Source organism: Emiliania huxleyi (assembly GCF_000372725.1).
Source record: "Emiliania huxleyi CCMP1516 unplaced genomic scaffold EMIHUscaffold_559, whole genome shotgun sequence".
In the NCBI taxonomy this organism is placed as follows: Eukaryota; Haptophyta; order Isochrysidales; family Noelaerhabdaceae; genus Emiliania; species Emiliania huxleyi.
Genome location: NW_005197809.1, coordinates 37,550 through 48,902, shown reverse-complemented (window position 1 = coordinate 48,902; position 11,353 = coordinate 37,550). Strand labels below are relative to the sequence as shown.

At 62.2% G+C, this 11,353-nt stretch overlaps 4 protein-coding genes across 4 annotated transcripts in view; 2 read left to right on the top strand and 2 right to left on the bottom strand.

Moving 5' to 3' along the window:
• Positions 1-1,018: 1,018 nt before the first annotated feature.
• Positions 1,019-3,503, top strand: EMIHUDRAFT_470787 (hypothetical protein). The gene is made up of 2 exons (XM_005765356.1): positions 1,019-1,424; positions 1,517-3,503. Exons 1-2 carry the CDS (start codon positions 1,095-1,097, stop codon positions 3,206-3,208), a joined length of 2,022 nt encoding a protein of 673 aa, XP_005765413.1. The 5' UTR covers positions 1,019-1,094; the 3' UTR covers positions 3,209-3,503.
• EMIHUDRAFT_459623 (hypothetical protein) lies at positions 3,481-4,863 on the bottom strand (the record flags this gene model as incomplete). The annotated part of the gene is made up of 4 exons (XM_005765355.1): positions 3,481-4,049; positions 4,124-4,341; positions 4,426-4,498; positions 4,702-4,863. 4 exons carry the CDS (start codon positions 4,861-4,863, stop codon positions 3,552-3,554), a joined length of 951 nt encoding a protein of 316 aa, XP_005765412.1. The 3' UTR covers positions 3,481-3,551.
• A 5,536-nt stretch (positions 4,864-10,399) lies between these two features.
• Positions 10,400-10,855, bottom strand: EMIHUDRAFT_247221 (hypothetical protein; the record flags this gene model as incomplete). The annotated part of the gene is made up of 1 exon (XM_005765354.1): positions 10,400-10,855. One exon carries the CDS (start codon positions 10,853-10,855, stop codon positions 10,400-10,402), a length of 456 nt encoding a protein of 151 aa, XP_005765411.1.
• A 232-nt stretch (positions 10,856-11,087) lies between these two features.
• The window catches only part of EMIHUDRAFT_76618 (hypothetical protein), a gene marked incomplete at both ends in the record, with an annotated part of 1,461 nt that continues 1,195 nt past the window's right edge, over positions 11,088-11,353 (top strand). The window contains one exon of the mRNA XM_005765353.1: positions 11,088-11,285. Within this exon, the coding sequence (XP_005765410.1) occupies positions 11,088-11,285 (198 nt within the window). The remainder of the gene's footprint in view (positions 11,286-11,353) is intronic.

Below are 11,353 nucleotides of genomic sequence, written 5' to 3'. Positions count from 1 at the left end.
AGGGTTCCAACTTTTTCCGGGGTATGGTATGGTCTTGACTCGCGGCCCAAAGGGGTAGGGGGTATGGTCCTGCCCGCCCAAGACTAGCCCTACCATACCCCCAAGCAGGTCTGCCAGCAGGCGGGGGGGTATGGTCTTGAGCTGGCATGCGCGACCCTACCATACCACATACCCCGGAAAAAGTGGGAACCCTGGGTACCCGGGTAGAGAGGAGGCAGGACAGGAGGAGAGGGAGGAGAGAGGGAGAGAGGGAGAAACGGACCCCACACATCTAGATTCGACCAAGTCAGGCAACATCGCTCTAGAACTATCAGGGTCGGAGACAGACTAAATTTGGTAGGGAGGAGGGAGGAGAGGGAGGAGAGGGAGGAGAGGGAGGAGAGAGGGAGAGAGGGAGAAACGGACCCCACACATCTAACACTCACGCGTCATTTGGGGCCTGGAGCCCTGTTCACGCGCGCGCGAGACGTGCAGACGGGGTTGCCAGGTGAGAGCGAATGGCGCGGTTCACGCCTCGCACAACAGAGTCTCTCTCTCACACATCTAGATTCGACCAACCAAGTCAGCAAACAAAACACAAAATCTCTCTCTCTCTCTCTCTCCCAAGAGCCAAGTCAGGCAAAATCGCTCTAATACGTGTCTGGACTTCTAAAAATCGCTGTCGCGTGAATCGTGACAACAACAAACAGATTTGTTTGGTATTGCTAAAAATCTCTCTCTGAATCGTGTCGTGCGACCGACCGCCTTTTGTTGTAAAATTCTAAAAATCGTGTTAGTGCCAGTGCGAGCCAGTCCCGTGCCCAGTGTTGTGCGAGGGAGTTTTGTTGTAAAATTCTAAAATTCGCGAAAATCGCGCCGCAGGCAGGGGCGTGCGGTTCAACTTTTTTCTGCCTTTTTTTCAAGGCCAAGCAATATACCTAAAACAATATACCTAAAGCAAAGTTCTCCCGTCGAGCTGGAAACAAAGGGGGAAAAAAATTGCTCGGCCCGTCCGTCCTCCTACTTACACGTCCTTGTGGCTGCTGCCGCGACCAGGTAAGGCGTGCAGCACACCCCGTCCCGGTTGTGCTGGGTAGCGTGCCCCCGCCCGAACCATGGCCGCGCATGGTGACGCCGTCACGGAGTCGCGACCGGAGTACGCCAGCAAGCTCGAGCTGATGCTCACCCTCGTCGGGTACGCTGTGGGTTTGGGCAACATCTGGCGCTTCCCTTACCTCGCCTACGAGCACGGCGGTGGCGCCTTTCTCATCCCGTACCTCCTCTCCCTGATGCTGCTCGGCCTCCCTCTGTTCCAGCTCGAGCTCGGGCTTGGCCAGATGTTCCGACAGGGAACCCTCGGGATGTGGTCGCGGCTTGGCCTCCCAAGGCTTCGGGGCGTCGGCGTGGCGGCGACGCTCTGCACCTTCTTCGTTTCGCTCTACTACGTGAGATTACCCTCGCCACAACGCGCCTCGCCTCGCCTCGCCTCACCTCGCCTCGCCTCGCCTCACCTCGCCTCGCCTCGCCTCGCCCGCAGAACGTGATCCTCGCGTGGACGGTCTACTACATCGGCCGGACGGTCGGCGCCATGTTCCGCGGAGGCGAGCTGCCTTGGGCAGACCTCGGCGGAGACTGCCCCTTGACCACGCTCGTCGTCCCGGCCGAGCTCGCTGGGCTGCCCACCCTGTTCAACAATGCCACGGGCCGCTTCAACGCGTCCCACCTGGACGACTTCTGGTGCCCGTCCGCCGGCAGCCTCTCCACCGTCGACCCGGACGCCGTGGCGCACCACGTCGACCCGATCGCCCGCAGCGAGGCCAACGATACCGCGATCCCCGCCGGGTTCGTGCAGGTCGAAGTCAGGCCGTCAGAGTGTCCAGGACACTCGGCCCTCGACTTTTGGCAGAACCAGGTGCTGCAGCAGAGCAGCGGCATGGACGACCTGGGCGGGTTCCAGTGGGGCATGCTCGGCGCCTTCTCGGTCGCGTGGATCCTCGTCTACCTCTGCGTTTACAACGGTGTGCAGAGCAGCGGCAAGGTCGTGTACGTCACGGCGACTCTTCCCTACGTCGCCCTCGTCGTCTTCTTCTTCCGCGCCATCACGCTGCCCAACGCGGCGACGGGCGTCACCTTCTTCGTCAAGCCCGACTTCAGCGTGCTCCTCGACGCTACCGTCTGGGTCCGCGCGGTGACGCAGATCTTCTACTCCCTCGGGGTGGGCTTCGGCTCGCTCATCGCCTTCGCCTCGTACGGGAGCAAGCACAACCGTTTTCTGAGCGACGCGACCAAGGTGTCCTTGATCAACTGCGGCACCTCCATCTTCGCCGGCTTCGTCGTCTTCCCGGTGCTCGGCTACCTGGCGCACGAGCTCTCGCAGTACAACCCGTGCATCCGGAGCGATGACCTGAGCGGGCTGGCGTCCGTCGGTCTGTCGGGCACGGGGCTGGCCTTCGTCGCCTTCCCCATCGCCATCGCGAGCATGCCGGGCGGGTTCTTCTGGGCGATGCTCTTCTTCGTGATGCTCCTCTGCCTCGGGATCGACTCGCAGTTCGCGATGGTCGAGAGCATCGTCACCGTCCTGAGCGACGCGGGCGTCGGCGGCGGGCTGTCGCGGCCAAAGCTGTCGGCCGTGGTGTGCGTCCTCTCCTACCTCCTCGGCTTGATCTTTGTGACTCGGAGCGGCATCTACTGGTTCGAGCTGATGGACAGCTACTCCTGCGTGGTGGCCATGTTCTTCGTCACGGGCATGGAGTGCTTCGGCGTGTGCTGGTTCAGAAGCTCCGTCTGGCTCGGCTTCCGGCGGCGGGTGAAGGAGTGGACGGGCCAGACGGTGGGGTGGACGCACACGGTGAGCTGGAAGTTCATCTGCCCCGCCTTGCTCGTCGTCGTCGTCGCCATGTCGCTTAACAAATGGGACATCATGGACGCGGCGTCGTCGACGCCCTTCCCCGCGGGCAAGGGCTTCCTGCCCGCCTGGAGCGTGTGGGTCGGCTGGACCCTCGGCCTGCTTCCGCTGCTGGCCGCGCTGGTCGTCGCGCTGCTGCCAACTGGCGACGTGGAGGCGGAGTTCGGTGCCGAGGGCCGCCTGAGCGCCAGCCCCGGTGAGGTAGAGGCCGGGGCCGTCGAGGAGGGCAAAGGCAAGGGCGGCAGCGCGGTGTCTCTGTGGGGCGCGGCCGAGCTGCCGGCCACGCGGGAGCCGAGCAGCGGCGCAAACATAACTCCAACATAACTCCAATCGCGGCCTTGGTCGCTAGTCTGCCACATGAGCATGTGCATGTGGTGCAGTGCGCTGCACCGTACAGGCTAGCTCGTGGCCGGGTGTGTGTGGCGCACGCGTTAGGGGAATTGGCCTCCGCGCCTCTCTCTGTCTCTCTCTCTCGCGTCTCGGAGACGCAGAGAGAGAGACAACACTCAACTGTCAACAGACAAGGGAAGGCCCAACCCCAAGGAGACAATACCGGCGTGTTGTGTCGTGTCGTATTTTTCGTCTATACTCGATGTGCCTGAATGCGATAACAAACAAAGCAGCGCTCGACCAAGACGCACGTAAGAGAGAGAGAGCTGGATAAGCTTCAAGGCAGGCTCTCCCATACAAACACGACACCGTCGGCCTGTGCGCGCAGCACTAGAAGCGCGGCGTCGAGGTAGACCGGCGTGGTCGCCCCGAGCACGCGCACGGCCTTTTCGTGCTCGAAATCGACCATGCCGTCGGCCGCGCCGTCAGCCGGCTTAAAGTTGCGCGAGCCGAGCCGGATCGCTGTCGTTTGAATATTGAGCCCCTCGCTCGCCGCCATGCGCCACGTCCCGTCGATCAGAACCGCGGACGGCGCCGCCTCATCGGCGGGCAGGGCGAGCGCGCTGGCGATGGCGAAGGCAGCCGATTCGGAGAGTGGCTCCTCAAACGTGACGCACTGCGGGCTCCGCGCGACCCGCATGCGCAGCTCCGGTGTTGTGACTCCGTCGATGCGTCCGCCCCAGCCGCTGAGGCCACGGTACCTCGCGAACGTCCTCGAGGAGGTGTAGGCGAGCCGCCAGGTGCTCGAGAAGAAGCAGTCCGCAATCATCCAGTCCTGACCAAGGTGCCGGACAGCGGCAAGTCGGGGGTAGAAATCAGAGTGTAAGTCCGAGATAGGGAGTGCCACACCTCGGCCTGATTGGTGGGCCAGCCGATCGACGCGAGCGTATCGATCAACTCCAGCATGCCCTCCACGTACGCCGGCGGCCTGTACGCGTCCTCATGCTGATCGAGCCCGCGGCTTGGAATCTCGCGAAGCGCAGCGGTGAGGTCAGCAGCCGAGGCGCTGGCACGGATATCACCGCTTCGCACTGCACGGCGTGGCTGATTTCCGTGCAACAGGAACGCTGCGCCGAGCATAGAGCAGCACCTTCTGACGCAAGCGTCTCAGAGCTCGCCCAAGCTCTCGAAGCTCGAGCGCAACGCTGTACCGGGCGTCGCGACGCAGTCGATTTTTGTGCGCACTCGAGTGTGGCTAAGCCGGGAATGTGACACAGCGGCATTCTGGTGTCACATTCCGAGGTTAGCCTACTCGAGTACTGGTAATATAATATAATAGTATGGGTAAAGTGGGTTGAGGCGGGCTAGTACTGTAGGGTGGTCGGACTGTCTATTGGGATCGACCCCAGCTATAGGGAAAGTTGACGCGATGGCATCGTTTGTGGCTCGGCCTGGTGCCTGGCCTGCAAGGTCCACCGCGCGCTTACAGCCAAGCGGGTGGGCGGCGCGACGGCCAAGCTCCTGGCGGCGCTACTGATATGAGCCAGCGGCTGATGTGCGACGTCGACATGGTCGAGGAGCAGCAGTTGAGGCAGCTCGAGGGCGACGCAGCCGGCCTTCAGACTTGGTGTCTGCCGTCCACCCAGCATACGGACTCGAAGAAGAGAGTGCAGGGTTACTCCGAGCCGGCGGGTGGACTATCGCCTTCACGATGCATGGCTCGGTTGTGCTGGCCCCAATCTCGTTGGCGGTCGTGCCGCAGCAGTCCATGTATGATGTATCTAGATACAGGAGAACAGGAGGGCGCCTGGGTCTAAATTTAGTGAGGTGTGAAGTGAGTTTATGTACTGCATCTTTAGTGCACTTTAGCGCGAATTTAGTGCGAATTTAGCGCAAATTTAGCGCGAGTTACTGCGACTTTACATCCAGATTTAGCGAGGTTTAGTGCGTCTTTAGTCCATCCGCGCACTAGGATCCAGCCGCAGCCCCTCGCTGGGCCTCCCTCCCCCTCTCCCCCTGCAGTCCCCTGCCCACTCGCAAAAGTTTCCCGTCCGACCCCCAACCGAACGAAGGTTTTTAATTCAGCTAAATATCAGCCTCCGGTGCTTTCCCGGCTGCTTCTCCGGGCCCGCCGAGCGGCAAAACGTTTGCCGGAAGCGGGGCGTGAACATAACGACTTTACTGCGATGGCAGACACGGCCGGAGCAGACGATGGTGGCGCTGCCGTGGCAGCAGGGAGAGGCGAGGGGCGGCAGGGAGAGGCATCTCCTGTGGTGCATTCTTGGCAGCCAAGGAGCAAAGCACGCGGCCCTGGCTAGCTGTGGTGTGGCTGGGAAGCCGTGCTAAAGATGCGTGCCCGCACTAAAGATGCGGGACCTACACTAAATGTACTGCTGCTGCCCGCACCTAAATGTGGCGCCAAATTGGAGATAAAACACACTAAATATGTGCTAAATAATGTGCTAAATATGTACTAAATTTGCGCTAAAGTCGCGCTAAAGTCGCGCTATATACGCACTCGAACACACACTAAATAGCGCACTAAACTATCACTAAAGCGCACTTAACTTAGACCCAGGCGCCCTCCAGTACACACCTGTCCCTTTTCTCCCAGTACTCGAGTACGTGTCTTGTGAGCCTGTTTGTGTCTGTGTGTCGCTCATGCGTGTCGTCATCATCTGTCCAGCGTCCACCCATACCGCGTTGGTGTCCAGTCCGAGCCTGGGCCCTGGCTGTTCTTCACCTTCCTACCTACCAACCTGAGCACTTGAGCACTGGATAGGGTCGATTCTGCATGGTACGGGACCCCTCGATCGTCTCGCCCTCCCTCACTGGTGTGTTCATTGGGGGGGGTCATAACAAACACGGTACAGGATCGAGGTGCACGCTGCCGAAGCAGTGTCGTCTGCTACCTACCTACCTACGTCTCTCTCTTCTCCCAGTAAGCTAAAAGTACGTACAAGTGGGTTGCAGGCATTAAAAGAAAACAATATCCCACACCCCTCACCGCTCACACCCCTCACCGCCGTTTCGAAGCCTTTCCCCACACCCCTCACCACCCCATGCCGTGGTTTCTTAGCTCCGGCCGGCACTCAGGCCAGAGCCGGCCCGAAGGATTTTTAGGTAAGAAGAGGTAAGTTGCGGTCCGGAGGGCGATGCCAGAGTCTGCCGCCGAGTCGGCTCTCTGGATGACGCAGGCGAAGAGAAATTTTGAGCTGGGGCTCCCGTTCACACTCGTGTCTGGCCTTTTCTCTCGGGGCCGCGCGCCTGCGCGCCGTGGTTTCTTAGATTTTTGCGGAAATCGCTCGGCGTGGTTTCTTCAGGGTACGTTTTCTTAATGCCCGCAACACACGGTAGCGAAAAAAAATCGCGCGGATGACCACTGTACTAGACTATCTCAAAGCGCTCCGTGCTCTACCTTTCAGAGGAGTGCCGAATCGCCGCCTCGGCTGCCTCCATCGGTGGCTGGCCCCTTGCCTCCGAAGGGCTCGTAGGTGTCGTACGGTGACTCCCCGAGGGTCGGGAATCGCGACGGCCTCACCGGAGAGCCCTCTCCCCTGCTGAGTCCGTACCCGGTGCTGGTGCTGCCGGCTGACTCGGCGTGAGTGCCGTGCGAGAGCTTGAGCCAGGCGCTGCCTGCGGCCCGCGTCGTCGCGCGCTGTGTGCTCTGGTGCAACGCGCACAGCGCGATCACCACCGCAGCGAGCGAGATGCCCACTAGTAGAGCGATGACGCCAGATGGGATCACGTGCACATGCTCGACCTGCGTGCTGCCGGGACAAGGGCGAGAGAGCTGAGGGCCGCAGCGAGAGCAATCAGCGGGCTGCCGCGCGTCCAGAGGACAGAGTTAATGCACAAGATCTCGAGGGGCAATCGATCAAGCCATCGTTAGAGGACAGAGAAATGGTGGTGGGGCCGAGGGACGATCTGGCGGACCTGCTGCTGCTGCTCCCGAAGGCGCGCGGACCTGCGCGGTTTGTGTAGGCGGAGGCGGTGCCGTTGAGGTCGTGCCTGCCAGCTATTACGGCGATGGTGGTGCGCGCCGCTGAGGCCGCCGCGGAGCTAACCTGCAGGGTGGTGTGAAGTGGGGCTGCGGAGCGGACTTAGAGCTCTGCGAGCTTTGCTCTAGGCGTATTCGTAGATTTGTCAGCCCTGAAGTGAGACCCGCTCGCAACGCCTCGTGTGTGATGCCCTGTGCGTCTTTGCGTGCGTGTGACCTGCCGTCTCACTGTGCAAGGCTGACTGGCTGACTGCTAGAGCTGCCGCAGGGGAGAGTTCTCAGCACAGTGCTGCTGGAGAGGATCTCACCGTCCGCGCAGCGGAGAAGAGGGCTCCCGAGGCGTCGTCAACGATCACGGCAACGGGTGGAAGGCTGCCAAACAGCTCAGCGGCGTCAGCGGCGGCGCCACTAATTGGGTCTTCCGCGTCCATATTATGCGATAAGACCAGCATGCGGGACGGTCGACAGGCCCCGGTAGTTTGGGGCCATCCGAGATCTCGCGGTTGTCGGTTCTCTCTCGCTGTGTGAATAGGAGGTATTTTCTTCTCAATAACAAGGCTGTGAACATAGGACGTATTTTCTTGTCAATAACAAGGTCTGTGAACCTCAACCTCTCACAGACCAGCGCACAGCGCCATAGCAGGTATTTTCTTCTCAATAACAAGGCTGTGTAAGTCCCACCCACCAACCACCCTGCGCGCGGTAGTCTCGCCCCATCCCCAGGCAGGGCCTCCAGGGCTCGCACCTCAACCTCTCATAGACCAGCGCGCAGCGCCACCGGAGGATTTTCTTCTCAACAACAAGGGCTGTGTGAAATTGCTCAAACAGTAGGGGGAGGGCTCCCAGGGCTTTTTGAGGTTTTTTCAGTTGCAAAACCATGATGATAGGCAAGGCGTTCAGGGTAGTGAAGAAATCAGTAACCAGCCTCCGGCGGGGCCCCCCGCTACCATCCAAACCCGAGTACCGGTCTACCTCTGGGGGGGCGCGGGGGCCCTAGAGGGCACCCATGCGGGGGGGAGATGGGGTCCCACGGCCCGCCGCAGGCGCCGATTTTTTCATTTTTCTTTTTTCGCGCGATTTTTTACTTGTTCATGGGATTAATAGTTAGAGGCTGCGCAGGCCTCCCCCGGTATTTTATTGGTCGATACGAGTAGAGCCGCATTATATGAAAACCCCAGAACGGGTCGGACACCGTCCCACCGTCGCCTCGCTACAGACGTCACGCCCCCGCGCGCGGGGTGGCGCGAGAGCGGAGAGGAGGCAGGAGCTGCTGCCGGGGCGCGTCCCGCGCGTGTGTCTGGGCGGCGAGGGGACCAGGGGTGCCCCCCCCCCGCGCGCGCGCTGAGCGCTGTCAGCGGTGGGCCACCTCTCGGCTCACGCCGCTGACCCAAGCACCCAACTGCATGCGTGGCGGCGCCGGCGGCGCAGTCAGAGTACAGAGAAGGCGAGAGTGTGCACAGGCTGTGCGCACCGCGGCCGGGACGGTGCGGAGGAGGCTCGCCAAGGCCCAAGCACCGCTCAGCGGCGAGGGGGAGGGCGGTGGCGGCGGCGGCGAGGCGCGAGGCGGTGGCAGCGGTGGTGCGGACGGCGGGATTGACAGGGGAGGCGGCGGCCACGAGGGAGCGGCGGCGAGAGGGGGGCAGCGGCGAGGCGCGCCGGCGAGCGAGGCGCCCGCGCCATCAGAGGGACGCCGCCGCGAGATGGAGGGCGGCGGTGACGGAGGCGAGGGTCGAGGCGGCGGCGGCGGCGGCGGCGGCGAGAACGGCGGCACCGAGTTTGTCTCGGTGAGCGGACCGGCGGCGGGAGGAGGAGCAGCGGCGGCGCTCTCGCTGTTGAGCGTGCTGTTTTGAGCCTGGGATCCCATGTCACTGCGACCGGCGTGCCCGGGAACGGAGATCGCGCGCGCGCCGCATTCACGACGCGCGCGCGATCTTCGCGGAGTCGGGTCCCCAGAGGGCAGCGGTCTTTTTGGCCGACGTCCAGCGGCGCGCAAGGAAGCAGGCGCAGCGCCGGCGGTGTCGCGCTGCATGGGCCAGCAGGGTGCAGTGGCGAGGGGCGGCGGGCTCGGACGTCCACCGAGTCGCTCCGCGCGCCAGGCGGAGCGCGCGCGCGGGCCAGGAAGCTCTCAGCAGGCTGAAGAGGACATCTGCGCTTATTGCGGGGCGGGACTCCACTTTGTATTCGGCACACGCCTCCCTACCGGTATAAATACCGGGGGAGGTATTGCGGCCATTGCTATCACGCCTTGCGACAGCCTGTCGGCGCTGCTGACCGTGCCCTGCTGCACAATTGATCACCTGCATAGCTCGCGGCCTTAGTTTCAAGCATTCAGTGACGACCTGATCGTACGGTCAGTAGGAAGGTGTCCTTCCGACGTGTGCACGCTTCTGGCGCAATGCGCGTCGCCTCGGATTGGCTGCTGGCACTCTCGAGGCTATGCCTACGCAGCCTCGCGCGCATGGGCAGTCAAGAGGGACCACGCACCTTCTCAGGACAGCGCCGGTACCTCTCTCTTGGACCGGCGAACTTGGTGGTCTCGTGTCACCAATGTGGGACCAGTGCGGCATCACGCCATCGACAGCTCTGAACTGCGCCTCACCACTGACCGGGAAGGCCGCCAAGTGGGCCAGCACAGGTCGCACATTGTGGCAGCAGTCAGCAGTGCATGTCTGATAGCTAGAGCAGCAGCGTCAGGGTCGCAGGGTCGGATCGTGTCAAGCCTCTCGCCCGGCCGGCCGCGTGCAGACGTCGGCCAGCTACCACGTGCTCTCCCATATGAGATATGTGGAGAGTAGCAGGTCGGATTGATTGACCTACAGCCTACGTACAGAGGTCGGAAACTGGTCAACTGACCCCATGCCGCATGCGGACCTCCAGGTCGGCGGTGCTAGTGTAGGTTCTGATCTCTGACTCTGTCAAATAAATCCCCGACCTGCTTTGGGACCTTACTGCCCTGCTCGACCTCTCCGCTACGCGCTCCTAGTGTAGGTTCTGATCTCTGACTCTGTCAAATAAATCCCCGACCTGCTTTGGGACCTTACTGCCCTGCTCGACCTCTCCGCTACGCGCTAGACCCCACGGGGCGCCCACCACTCGTTTAATTTTACGCTGAACACATTTCCACAACATCAAAAAATATGTGTGTGTGGCGGGCGTAAACCTGTCTCACGGCTCCAGAGAAGTGCCTACGACCGCCTTTGTGCTGCTGTCGCTCCCGCCAACGCCGCGAAAAAGGCCGTGGCGCCTATCGCGCCGCTCGCCGGGCGGACAATTGAGCCGGCCAGCTCGGCGTCCATGACGCCGGCAGAAGGCAGCAGCGCGAGCGTGAAAAGCGCGAGCGCGGCAAAGGCGAGTGGCGTCGACGCTCTGCCGACGGCCGAAGTGGCGCTCGCGACGGCCTCTATCTCCTGCGGACTCGAGATTGCGAGGCGCTCTGGATCGCACGCAAGTACGCCGGGATTCTTCGTGATGACATTGAGCGCTCGCTGCTTGCCCAGCATCCCTCGCAACAGCGCGTTGTTGCTGGTGATGGTGGACGGAGAGACAACCCATGGCGTAACAATACCCTTGTTGGCGGTCAGCGCAGTCAGAGCTGCCTCGTCGGACGGATAGCACCCGCGCAGTGCTCGCCAGAGCGGCATGGGGAGAGACCCAGGGAGGAGCAGCTGAGCAAAAAACTGAGCGTGAACGCTCAACACCGAGGTACAAAGAAATACGTTGCGGAGCGGAGTGCGCACAGCGCACGCTCTCACATGACAAGCGCGAGCTGTCGTGAAAAAAGAAAAACTCGTGCGCTGGAAGGACCGCAAGCGGCGAGGCGTGGCGAGGCGTGGAGCGGAGAAACTGAGCCCCACTCGGGCGACCCCGGCTACCATGCGCATCGCGTTGGTGGGCTGCGGCCATGGCGAGCTCGACTCGATCTACGCATCCGTGGCGCAGATCGAGGCGGTTCACCAGACCACCGTCGACCTCCTCCTCATTTGCGGCGACTTCCAGGTGCTGCGATGGCCTCGCACTCCCATCGCGGCCGCCGTCGCCGCCTGCGCCTGTGCCGCGACGACGCCTGCACGTGTGCGCCGCTTCGATGCCTCACCCGCGCCACGCAGGCCGTCCGCAACCAGTCCGACCTGGCGACGATG